The following is a 13,188-nucleotide window of genomic DNA, read 5'->3' as shown; positions in this document are numbered from 1 at the left end:
AACAGGCTGCCCAGGGAGGTTGTGGAGTCTCCTTCTCTGGAGACATTCAAAACCCGCCTGGACATGTTCCTGTGCGACCTCACCTAGATGTTCCTGCTCCAGCAGGGGGATTGGACTAGATGATCTTTTGAGGTCCCTTCCAATCCCAAACATACTGTGATACTGTGATCTTCAGCTGAGTCTCTCTTAAAACCCCACATCATGTTCCATGGATCTGCTTCTCAGGTAGCCAGTCTCAGCCTGTATGAAAAAAACTATCTGTTTTTTAACTCATATGCAAAGCTTTGTCCTTGCTCTTTTTTGGCATTCATGTTGCTCCAGTAAGCCAGTTTCTCCAGCCTGTCCAGTTTTTTTTAGACAGCAGGTGTATTTGACAGTTACAGTCTGTTCCCCACTTCCCATGACTCATGGCATTCATGAAAACATCAAACAGTATTGCTCCTACGACTGACCCCAACCATTTGACCTCACTAATAAGTTTGGGGCAGCCAGGCCACTGTGATCACAACTGTCTGAGCCTGGTAGTCCAGGCAATTTTTTACCTGACTTATCATCCTTCCATTGAACCCATTCATCTCATATTTGGTCATGAAGGAAGTACAGGAGAGGACACTAAAAGTCTTGCTAGGCTCCAGGTACACAAATCCCCCACCCTTCCCATTGTCCACAGTGCCTGTTACTTTGTGAGAAAGCAATGGGTTTGTCCCTCAGATACACTCAAGCCTCAGCTCAAAGCAGCTTCATGGAAAGGGGAATCAGCCCTGGCTGAGCTCTTCCGGCTGAGCTCTTCCAGCTGAGCTCCCTGGCATTGATCTCAGTGAGGTCACTAAAGAGAAGGAGGAAAGCCCTCAACTGCACTGCCTGTAAGTTGGATCTGAGCTCCAAATGAGAGTCATTCAGGAGAGGAGGCTTAAAAAAACTACCCATCAAGCACAAACCTTTTCAGAAAGAAGGACAGCAGCTGGCTTTTGGGGATTCATTCCCTAATCCAGTGTAATGGGCTGTGTTCCATTTCAGACACATTCAAGAGTGCATTGGAAGAAGATCCACTCAAGGATGGTCAGCACAAGGTAGACAGGATTCTTCAGCCTTCCTCCTTGCCCACAGAGCAAATGCCATCCTTTTGAACTCTAGCACTGGGGGGAGCAGCTGCTTCCTGTCCTGGAAGATGCAGGGAAGGAAGACTGCCAGCCATGCTGAGATACTCCCAATGTTATTACACTGAATTAAACCAAGGATACAAACTACAGTGAAACCATCCTTGTTTAGCCTGAAATCAGCAGCAGAAGATTGAGAGCTTTGAAAAGACAGGAAAATGATGGCTCAGGAGACAGGGGCTGCATTTCAGGGCCTCTCCCCTGGACAGATCTCCAGCAGGCTGGTACCATCACCACTCAGCTGCACTCAGCCTCTTTCTGACCCTGGGAACCTGCTGCTCTGTGCTGCTCATGGACAAAGCAGTGGAGTGTCCTGTCCATGAGCAGCACATTCCCTCATGGTGTATAATACACAAGGACACACACATGCATGCAGGCTCATGCACACTAGCAAGGAGTTATACACAAATTTATGCTCCCACATGCATCAGCACAAACCTGGCTGCTTACAAGTATACACAGGAAAAGAACACCCATAGCAACACCATAAACCATGTTCCTGGAGAAGTTAATGGACTCTGCTGAGGACACATATGGACTGAGCAGTGTTGGGTAGGATGGGGTCAGAAACCAAGCAGATCAACACTCACACCTGGGAAGGAAAAAAAAAAGGACCATAAGGGTGAGCTGAGGAAGGCAGGAAAGATAAGAACTTGACACCTCCTCATATGCAGGAGCCCTGGGCATCCAAATGAGGATGGTTAGAACTTCTTCTTGACAATGGCATTTCAAAGAACCCCAAGAGAGTGTCCCAGGCTGACTTCTTGTGCCTGTTGTAGACACATTCAGTACTCGAGTGAAGTCTTCTGCCGTATTGCTGACTTCCTGCCCTAGAAATCCTGGGGCCTTTCATCCCACGGATCAGAAGAAGCTTTCATTGGAGAATGGGCATGGCACAAACCTGAAAATGAAAAGGCAGCAGTGTTGGAAAGTAAAGCACAGCCCATATCATTAGCTGTGATGGTTTGCATTCAAGATGAGCTTGTCCAAAAATTGTTACCTCTGCCAAGGGTGCCTCTGGTCCTATGGTGGAGAAGGGCAGGTATAAAAGGCAGCTCAAGTCCCTGCTCTCTCATCCACTTCTCTTGCCTCTTTCTGCTTGGGAACCAGGTGAGTCTGAACCCCCTTCTCCTCCTTATTAAACTTGTCATCTCTTATCAATGGACATCTCTGCTCACATTTGATGTGTCCTGTCCTGGGGTTTGCATCTTCTTGTCATGGGAGAGGGAGGCAAGGAGAAGGTCTGCTGCTTAGAGGGATGCTGGGACATGGCAGAGGGGGATTTTGGTTTACACACTAGGAGAGAGTCTCCCAGTTCCAGGCCGCTCCTTGTAGGGTGATGAAGACCACATTGCTCCTGGTACAGCTTCTGGCTCCCCACTCAGTAGTGGCCTTGGTTCCTTTTTGCAGGGTAACCAGGCTGCTCCTCACCCTCTCTTGTGCTCTGCTTCTCTCCAAGTTTCATCTCCACTCTCAAGACATGTCCTGCTACAACCAGTGCCTGCCCTGCCGGCCCTGTGGCCCAATCCCACTGGCCAACAGCTGCAATGAGCCCTGTTGCAGGCAGTGCCAGGACTCCAGAGTTGTCATCGAGCCTCCTGCTGTGGTGGTGACCCTGCCTGGCCCCATCCTCAGCTCCTTCCCACAGAACACCATTGTGGGCTCCTCCATCTCTGCTGCTATTGGCAGAATCCTCAGCTGTGATGGAGTGCCCATCAACTCTGGCTGCTGTGACCTGTCTGGTATTTCCAGCCGCTACTTTGGCAGAAGGTACCTGCGCTGATGAAGATTTTGGGAAAGGCCCAGGGAGACATGCTGAGGAACTCAAAACATGGTAGTGGGCATAGGATCAAGATTTTGGATGTGTTTTCAAGTATAGCTGAATGGCTTTGCCTGTCTTTCCTTTATCTTTGATTGCTTTGGTTCCTCTTGGCAATGAGGTTCCCTCAGGGCCAGTCTGGTGGGGAGCATCTGTCTCCTCTCCCTCTATGAGGCAGGCAGATGAACTTATGTATGAACTTCTTCACAACCATGGATGGCAGAATTTTGGATTCCTCTGGGGATTCCTGCACTGCTGTCCTCCACTTGCAGTGACTTTGTTTCCCTCTTTTGACTCATTAAAGTTCTGCTGCATTCAAGCTTGGCCTTGTGTGGTCCTTCCCTCTGTGAACACTCCCCAGATGACCAAAGGAGAAGGGTTTTGCCCTGAGGTGGAAGGGGGTGAGGGCAGAATCATAAAATCATAGTATCATAAAATAGTTTGGGTTGGAAGGGACGCGCAAAGTTCTTCTTGTCCAACCCCTCTAGAATGAGCAGGCACATCTTCAACTGCATCAGGTTGCTCAGACCCTTGTCCAGCCTGGCCTTGAATGTTTCCAGAGATGGGGCATTGACTACCTCTCTGGGCAACCTGTTCTAGTATTTTACCACACACATTGTAAAAAATTTCTTCCTCATGTCTAGTCTGAAACTCCCCTCTTTTAGTTTAAAATCATTCTGTTGTATCATGCCCTTCTAAAAAGTCTGTGTCCATCTTTTTGGTCCCTTTTAGGTAGTGAAAGGCTGTAATAAGGTCTCTCCAGATCCTTCTCTTCTCCAGGCTGAGCAACCCCAACTCTCTCAGCCTGTCCTCACAGGAGAGGTGTTCCATCTCTCGTGATCATCTTAGTGGCCCTCTCTGGACCCTCTCCCACAGGTCCATGTCTTTCCTGTACTGAGGGCTCCAGAGCTGGACACAGTGCTGCAGGGGGTATCTCATGAGCGTAGAGTAGAAGGGCAGAATCATCTCCCTCGACCTGCTAGCCACACTTGTTTTGATGCAGCCTAAGATACAATTTGCCTTCCAGGTTGCAAGCACACATTACTGGCTCATGTCCTGTCTTTCCTCTACTGGTACCAAGTCCTTCTTGGCAGGGCTGATCTCATTGCCTTCATACTCCAGCCTGTATTGATAACAGGTGTTTCCCCAACCCAGGTGCAGGACCTTGCACTTGACCTTGTTGAACATGAGTATTTCCCACATCTCCTGTGTGCCTGCAAATGGCTACACAAGACAGCACTGAGTTTCTCACAGTGTTCACATACCACAGCTGCAGGCAGGAGACAAACATGCAGCCTGACAACCATTTTTGAGAATTGCATTGCTGTTCTTTAATTGGCCTCTGTGGAGAGAGAGCTTTATTTGTCTGCAACTGTTCTATGAGATTCCTCAGAGATCAAACTCCCTGTGGTATGCAGAGGGAAAACAGAAAAACTCCCCAGTGTGGCCAGCTGGAACTTCAGTGTGGTAATGAGGTGAGAGTGATGATGTTCTTGTCCTAATGATGCTGGTGACTCTCTGAAGTGTGCTCTCCCCATAATCAGATAAACTGCAGAGACTTTACACTGTGTCACAGTGTTACACACAAGGCCCCACTTTATGGAAGCACAGTGGTAGCTGTGAGGGGAAAGAAAATGGGGAGCACAGGCTGTCAATACCTGCTAGGTGGATGGAGATGAAACAACGTCAGGCAGTTGTGTACAGCTTGAAGTGAGTCAGCAAGGTGAGAGCTGTTCATCCACACTTCTCCTGACATCACTGCATCCACAGCTCCTCCAACAAATCAACCTCCTTCCAATATTCTCCCTTGGCCAAGGAGACTAAGTCTTCATCTGGAGGATGGTGCATGAAGAGATGTTCAGATCATTTGCATTGGCTCAGCTGGTGAGTGAAACCTGCCCAAGATACATAGCACAGACCCCCAATGCCTTGCATGTTTAAGGAGAGACACATTAAGAAAGATTTCTCTGCTCTTTAGCCGCATGCAATTTGTGGTATGTAAATTCCTAAGGAGTAAGAAAGGAGAGAAAGAGATCCTTCAGGTGGTGGTTCAGCTCCGTCTGAGACACCCACCTGAGGATGAGATCTGTTCTCCCTAGAGAACAGATCAAGAATTCTCCTTTGTCTTCAAGGAGAGCATAGATTATACCTTGCATTTCAGCTGGCTCAGCAGAGCTACCCTGAATGGGATTCAACTCACAGGATTTTGCCTTCAGTTACTAATTCAGTTACTGCCCAAGTTGAGATGTCTGACTTATTCATCTGAGCCTCTCGCTAGACTCCTGCCTTAGTCCTCAGAGACAACTTGGCACTTCTTTATATTGGCTTTTGTCAATGTATATAAAATAAGATGAGTCATCTCTCCTTCCTGCCTTTTGTCTGTCCACTGACAAAGAAAGAGGGTAAGCTGAGATAGGAATATTTCATTAAAGGCCTTTCCACTTGGTCATCAGAAGTCCTTCCCCTGATGCTGAGATGGCAAAATTACAGAGAGGTGAGTCTTCTCCCCAGTAGCTGTGCTGAGAAGCAGGCGTCAGTGGAGGTAATGGAGGTATTTGCAAAAGCTTCCTCTGCTGAGGCTTGGAAGAAAGCAAATATACAAGATCATGAGTCCTTGAGACATACTGGCATACTGGCAGTCTGTGTCAGTGCCATCTCAGTCAGAAGCCATTGTGATAAACTGACTAGCAGAGGTGAGAGAATATCTTCCAGAGCCACATTATCACAGCAGCTTTCTGTTCTCTCAGTCTCATTTGCTGAAATCACAACTCAGTGCTGCCTGCCATGAAGAGTGCAGGTATGTAATTCCCTTCCCTCACTGCAACAGCCTTTCACATAGCTGGAAACCCTCAGCCTGCTGTCCACAGTTTTCTAAATGAAATTTTTGTCTCACAGAAGTGAATGCAATCCCCATGTTCTAAAGGAGTTGTTTGTACTTTATCTGATAAATAATTCTCCATGTTCACTTGATGGTTGAGGCCTGACTTTCAGGGTCAGATCTAACTGTCCAAACCTGTTCCTGCAGCACATGATTTCCCTGATTATTTAACTTAGGATAGATGCCTCATAGCCTTTTATGAGAATGTAACAAGGTGGATGGATGGTGGCAGAGCGGTGGATGTGGTCTACCTTGACTTCAGTAAAACTTTTGACACAGTCTCCCACAGCATCCTCACAGCTAAGTTGAGGAGGTGTGGTCTGGACAATAGAGTAGTGGGGTGGGTTGCAAACTGGCTTAAGGAGAGAAACCAGAGAGCGGTAGTCAATGGTGTGGAGTCTAGTTGGAGGCCAGTATCTAGTGGAGTGCCTCAGGGGTCAGTACTGGGGCCAATATTATTCAATATATTCATTAACGATCTAGACGAGGGAACAGAGTGTACTATCAGCAAGTTTGCTGATGACACTAAGCTGGGAGGGGTGGCTGACACGCTAGAAGGCTGTGCTGCCATCCAGCGGGACCTGGACAGGCTGGAGAGTTGGGCGGGGAATAACCTGATGAAATTTAACAAGGGCAAGTGTAGAGTCCTGCATCTGGGCAGGAACAACCCCAGGTTCCAGTATAGGTTGGGAAATTACGTATTAGAGAGCAGTGTAGGGGAAAGGGACCTGGGGGTCCTGGTGGACAACAGGATGCCCATGAGCCAGCACTGTGCCCTTGTGGCCAGGAAGGCCAATGGCATCCTGGGGTGTATTAGAAGGGGGGTGGTTAGTAGATCAAGAGAGGTCCTCCTTCCCCTCTACTCCGCCATGGTGAGACCTCATCTGGAATATTGTGTCCAGTGTTGGGCCCCTCAGTTCCAGAAGGACAGGGAACTGCTGGAGAGGGTCCAGCGTAGGGCAACAAAGATGATTAAGGGAGTGGAGCATCTCCCTTATGAAGAAAGGCTGAGGGAGCTGGGTCTCTTTAGTTTGGAGAAGAGGAGACTAAGGGGGGACCTTATTAATGCTTATAAATATATGAAGGGTGAGTGCCATGAGGATGGAGCCAGGCTCTTCTCGGTGGCAAACAATGATAGGACAAGGGGTAATGGGATCAAGCTGGAACACAAGAGGTTCCACTTAAATTTGAGAAAAAACTTCTTCTCAGTGAGGGTGACAGAGCACTGGAACAGGCTGCCCAGGGAGGTTGTGGAGTCTCCTTCTCTGGAGACATTCAAAACCCGCCTGGACATGTTCCTGTGCGACCTCACCTAGATGTTCCTGCTCCAGCAGGGGGATTGGACTAGATGATCTTTTGAGGTACCTTCCAATCCCAAACATACTGTGATACTGTGTGATACTGTTTTCCCATGCTATGCACCAATGACTTTGTTGGGGATTATGGTTTTGTTTCACTACTAGTAACATTTGAAGAATCAGCACAGGCATGCAAATGCTCACAGAAACTTTCCTGTCTTTGCAGAAGGACGTTAATACTTGGGAGGACATGGCAAATGAGACAAGTGTGGAAGAATTCATCCTTCTTGGCTTCCCAGGCACTTGGCATTTCCGAGTGTCACTAGCGGTGATATTTGCACTGATGTACTCCCTGGCAGTAATAGGCAATGCATCCATCATAGCCCTCGTGTGGATGAGCAGCAACCTCCATACCCCAATGTATTTTTTCCTCTGTAATCTCTCCTTTCTGGAGATCTGGTACACTACTGGTGCTGTTCCCAAAGCCATAGGAGTCATGCTGGGGACTAGCCAGACCATCTCCTTCAGTGCTTGCACCCTCCAGTTGTTCTTTCTTCTCTCCCTAGGCTCCACTGAGTGTTTTCTTCTGTCTGTCATGGCCTATGATCGGTACATAGCCATATGCTACCCCCTGAGATACAGCTCCCTCATGAACAGTGTCCTCTCTGCTCAGCTGGTGCTCAGCTCCTGGCTGGGAGGTTTTCTGGCCATCTCTCTGCTGGCCTTTCTGACATCAAGACTGACTTTCTGTGGGCCAGATATCATCAATCATTTCCTCTGTGATATAGATTCCTGCCTTGCCCTCTCCTGCAGTGACACGTGGTCTGTAGAGTTAGCAACCTTCCTTGTCTCCATTATTGTTGTACTGGCCTCCTGTGTGGTAACCTTGGTCTCCTACATGTACATCATCTCTTCCATACTGAGAATCCAGTCAGTCCATGGCCGAAAAAAGGCCTTTTCTACTTGCTCTGCCCATCTCAGTGTCGTCACGATCTGGTATGGCTCTACCATCTTCCTGTACGTCAAGCCATCAGCCCGGAACTCCCTGGATCTGAACAAACTCGTAAATACCTTTAATACAATTGTAACTCCTTTGTTGAACCCTTTCATTTACACACTCAGGAACAAAGAAGTGAAGAAAGCTCTGGAGTGGGCTTTCCAGAAAAAGTGAAGTGGCTTTTCAAAGGGTCTCAGTGGGAGCAAACAGATTCACCCCCTCTCTCCTATAACTTCTATCCTGCAGAAGTTCCTCACCAAAGTGTAAGTACTCCTGGACATCACAAGCAGTGAGAAGCCACCATTTCCCCAGTGAGCTCATCTCACTCACCTTACAGCCACCTTAGGCTGGGCTGAGCCTAGATCCTAATGCTTCCACCTCCCTCTGTTCACTCCTGGGTAAACCCAGAATACCTCACTGTGCTCTGGAGATCAGCACTTGGAAGGGGTCACAAACCCCAACTGGCAACAATTCTCTAATGGAACACTGTAGGGGTCGTCCTCCCACAGGTTTTTATTCCAGTTTTTTGGGTGCTTCATTTTATCAGGGACTCATATGAGTCCCCTAAGAAGTCCCACTACCTGGCTTGCTGCTTTAGGAAGTGGACAAGTATTTCTCTGTTTAATCTGACATTTTCTGGATGCATCTGAGCCCCATAGTTGTGGCTGTTTCACAGAATCATGCTCTGGTTCAAGAGAAAATTTGGCAATGTCTGGTATGCCTACCTACAGCCATCATTCCTTGCAGAAGACAGTCCTTCCCCCTGTGCAATATCTGAATGTATTTTTTAAGTTTTAATTAAAAATATGTAAATCACTATGCTTCATGCTAGATGTGTCAGGGTACTTCCACATCTAAAACCCCACATCAATTTTCAACAGTTCATCATTTCACCCATTTTGGGCTTTGTTGTGGAAACACTTTAATGTGATTGGCAAAGTCCTCAAACTGCAGAGCTGTGGAAGGCTGGCTGGCAGCAAGTCTCTCTTTACACTCACTGGCAGGACATTAGCACTTCCAAAGGGCACTTGCTTTTCCCCTCCTGATTTTCATTTCAGAACAGACGAATTGTGTTCTCAAAGCTCTTCTTTCTGCACACTGACAGTGAAGGGAGTCCATGTCACCACTTCATAAGGAGGCATCAACACAGCAGATACATCTTTATGAGGAGTGTGGGACTGATTTCACCTCAGTGTAGAGCTCTTCAAGTGAAAAGATTGAGTCTGGACTGAATGTCTGCTCCTCCCTTCTGGAAGCAGTGGTGCTTCTGGGGGCAATTCTCCTGTGTCCACCAGTCCTAGGCACTTGGCTCTTAGTCCTGCAGCCAGGCCCAGGAACCAGTGCCCAAGGACAGGCTGATGCCCACCCTTGTCAGCGGTGCTCTCTTTCTCGGTGGCATTTGGGAAAATCCCTGGGACAGCCCAGTGAGGCTGAAGAAAGAGCCTGACCCTGGATCTGTCCTCAGGTAGCTATCACTGCTGTTCAGTGTTGCTTAGGGATGATGTTGATTTTGATGGAGAATTGTGTCTGTGGAGTGCTGAATCCCTCTGCAGCCCTGGAGAGCAAACAAACTCAGGGTCTGATGTCCAAGGGACCCTAGACACAGCAGACTGCAGGAAACTGGGGACTACTGTCAATTCCCCATAGACCCTGTCTATGGTGCTTTGAGCTAAATAGGAGTGTGCAAAGCCTCCAGTAGGGCTTGTAGAGCAAACCCACATCAACTGGGAAAGGCAGGCCACCATGGAACAGCAGTAGGGTAACAACCAAGTACCTTCAGCTTCCTCAGGTGAAGTGCATGATTCACTGGATGGTATTCAGCTGTAAAGTCAGCACCCTCCAGCTGAGCTTTGACATGCAGTGCTGGGATGGGATTGCTGGAGGACAGCATCACAGAATCTTAGAATCATAAAATATTTTACATTGGAAAAGACCTTTAAGATTATCAAGTCTAACCATTATCCTTGCACTGCCAAGTCCATCACTAAACAATGTCCCTATGCAGCATACCTATATGTGACTCAGCCACTTCCTGGGCAGCCTGTTCCAATGCTTGATAACCCTTTCTGTGAATAAATTTTTGCTAATAACCAATCTAAACCTCCCCTGGCACATCTTGAGGACATTTCTGCTGTTGTTTACTACTTAGGAGAAGAGACCAACACCCATCTTGCTATAACCTCCTTTCAGGTGTTTGTGGAGAATAAGATCTCCTTTGAGCTTCCTTTTCTCCAGGCTAAACAGCCCCAAGTCCCTCAGCCGCTCCCCATCACACTTGTGCTCCAGCCCCTTCACCAGCTTTGTTGCCCTTCTCTGAACTTGCTCCATCACCTCAAGTTCTTTCTTGTCATGAGGGGCCCAAAACTGGCCCCAGGATTTGAGGTGTGGCCTCAGCAGTACCCAGTCTGGGAGATGGTCACTGCCCTTGTCCTGCTTGCCACACTATTCCTGATACAAGCCAGGATATTGCTGGCCTTCTTGGCCACCTGGGCACACACACTGGCTCATATTTAGCTGCTGCTGATCAACACCTCCAGGTCCTTTTCCATCAAGAAGCTTCCCAGCCACTTTTCCCTGAGCCTGTAGTGTTCATGGGTTTGTTGTGACCCAAGCGCAGGACGCAGCACTTGGCTTTGTTAAACCTCATACAACTGGCCTCAGCCCCATGATCCAGTCAGTCCAGATCCCTCTGTATGGCCATCCTACCCTCCAGCATTCCCTCCCAATTTGGTGTAATCTGAAAACTAACTAAGGGTGCAGTCAATCCTCTCATCCACATCACTGATAAAGAGATTAAACAGAACTGGCCCCAATACTGAGCCCCGGGGAACATTGCTTGTCACTGGCCACCAACTGGATTTGACTCTGTTCTCAAGAACTCTTTGGGTCTGGCCATCCAACCAGTTATTTACCCAGCAAAGAGTAGAATCAGAGAATCATAGAATGTCCTGAGTTGGAAGGGACCCAGAAGGATCATCGAGTCCAACTCCTGTCCCTGCATATGACAACTCCACAGTTCACATCATGTGTCTGAGGGTCTCCAGTCTCTTCTTGAATACTATCAGGCTTGGGGCCATGACACCTTCCTAGGGAGCTTGTTCCAGTGCTCTACCACCCTTTGTTCAAGGCATGAGCAGCCTGTTTCTGCAGGAGAATGCTTTGGGAAACAGTGTTAAAGGCTGTACTGAAGTCCAGGTAGACAGCATGCACAGCCTTTCCCTCATCCACTAAGTGGATTACCTTGTCATAGAAAGAGATCAGGTTGGTCAAGCAGGACCTGCCTTTCATAAACCCATGCTGACTAAGCCTGATCACTTGTTTTTCTTGTACATGCCATATGATGGCACTAGGAAAACCTGATCCATAATCTTCCCTGTCACTGAAGTTGGACTTAGAGGCCTGTAATTACCCCAAACCTTCTTCCAACCCCTCTTGTAGATGGGCTTTACATTTGCCAACTGGGATCTCCCTAGTTAGCCAAGACTGCTGAAAAATGACAGAAAGTGGCTTGGTGGCACTACTGCCAGTTCCTTCAGTACCCTTGGGTGGATCCCATCTGGCCCCGTAGACTTGTAATGTCTAAGTGGTGTAACAGGTTGCTAACCATTTCCCCCTGGATTACTGGGGCTTCATTCTGCTCCCTGTTTTCCATCTGGGTCCCCAGAACCATCCCTGTTTCCTATGGAAGGAAACAAGATCACTGTGTTGTGGTTACCAGCTGTTGGATGGAAAATTATCATGGACTCAGGGACACTGGGGTTCCTCCCAGCCAAGCATTGGTGATTTCTCTGAGAAGGAGGAGAGATGTGAAAGAGAGTGGTACTACGCTTCAGCACTGCATGAATGCAAGGAAGGGTTTGAAGACAGAATCTTATCCAGCATATGGCTGATGGGTCTTTTTTACTTGCTGATGCCCAAATGCAGGGCAAGGAAGGGCTATTCAGTCTTTGGGATACTATGGGCACTTGGCAAAAACATAAGACCAGTTGTGCCTCCTTCCATAAGCTTCATTCTCCAGCCATGACCATCAGTGGAGGCACAAGGAAAGGGAATAAGAAGACAAACTGATAAGTCACCTTCCCATACTCCAGTGAGTCGTTTCAAGCAAAGGGCATTTTCAAGCCAGGTTTGGCTCGTTTATGGTGTAGCCTCCAATGGGTCTGCCACAAGTCAGGTTTCTTGGACTCTTTTCGTCAACAAAGACCCTGGGTCTAGACACAGCTGTCAACTCAAACTGGTGTGTGCTTCACAGCAGCAGAGGCTGGGGAGGCAGAGACTCAGCCTCACCACAGCCCCCAGGTGCCAGCACTAGGCAGGCTGAGCTCAGAGCTATGAGCAAGCAGTGGCAGGGAAGGAATCAACCTCAGAGCACACACCACATTTCTGTGTTGTGCTATAAATTGTGAGCACCAGTGTGGGCCCGGTGCACAGAAATAGGCAGCGCTGTCTTGGAGCTTGGCATCCCACACATGCAGAGTCACCTAGGAGGTCTCCACAGACATTGCAGAGGAGAATTTCCCTGAATCTTTGTGAGCTCTGTACTTGCTCACCCACAGCAGCATCTGAGGGGACTGGATATGGCACTGCTGGTACCAGTAGATGTAGGGATTGGAATCGCCAGTGGAGAAATTGCAGTGCAGAGATGTGCTGTGTCCCACCTGGATGGTCATTTCTACTGGGAACTGGAGCACAGAGTCCTTTTGGGCACGACCTGTAAAGCCAGAAAGGGATCTCAGCTTTGCTTGCCTGTGTACCTATCAGTTTATTGCTTCATCACCTTGCTCACTGTCCCCACATTCCATCTCACTTTCCCTAAACTCTGAAATGCTGAGCTCTTTGTCCCCGTACATTTATTTCTTCAGTTTCTTGCCACATCTTACACCCCCAGGTCATCCTGCTTTTTAGCCATAGTGACTGATCTTCTAGTCCACTGATTCTCTCCATATCTGCCTCTGAGCTGTGTTAGCTGATGGTTCTCTTTCAGCAGCAGAAGACATGAGCTTTTCCTCTCCCACCTCTGACCGTATCTTCGTGCTATA

The 13,188-nt window shown here is 48.2% G+C and overlaps 1 protein-coding gene and 1 non-coding gene across 2 annotated transcripts; both read left to right on the top strand.

Moving 5' to 3' along the window:
* Positions 1-2,127: 2,127 nt before the first annotated feature.
* Positions 2,128-3,295, top strand: LOC110359942 (uncharacterized). The gene is made up of 2 exons (XR_010467827.1): positions 2,128-2,267; positions 2,568-3,295. It is a non-coding gene; the product is annotated as an uncharacterized LOC110359942 (transcript).
* Positions 3,296-6,767: 3,472 nt separating this feature from the next.
* On the top strand, positions 6,768-10,490 carry LOC102097994 (olfactory receptor 6F1). The gene has a single exon (XM_065039961.1). The coding sequence runs from the start codon at positions 7,343-7,345 to the stop codon at positions 8,321-8,323; it is 981 nt and encodes a 326-aa protein (XP_064896033.1). The 5' UTR covers positions 6,768-7,342; the 3' UTR covers positions 8,324-10,490.
* The last annotated feature ends 2,698 nt before the right edge of the window (positions 10,491-13,188 follow it).

This window comes from Columba livia, chromosome 23, assembly GCF_036013475.1.
Source record: "Columba livia isolate bColLiv1 breed racing homer chromosome 23, bColLiv1.pat.W.v2, whole genome shotgun sequence".
Taxonomy (NCBI): Eukaryota; Metazoa; Chordata; class Aves; order Columbiformes; family Columbidae; genus Columba; species Columba livia.
This window is presented reverse-complemented; position numbering and strand designations above follow the sequence as displayed.

Bases quoted from the DNA above. Each gene is read 5' to 3' on its own strand.
- LOC102097994 (XM_065039961.1), top strand. From the start codon at position 7,343: ATGCAAATGCTCACAGAAACTTTCCTGTCTTTGCAGAAGGACGTTAAT.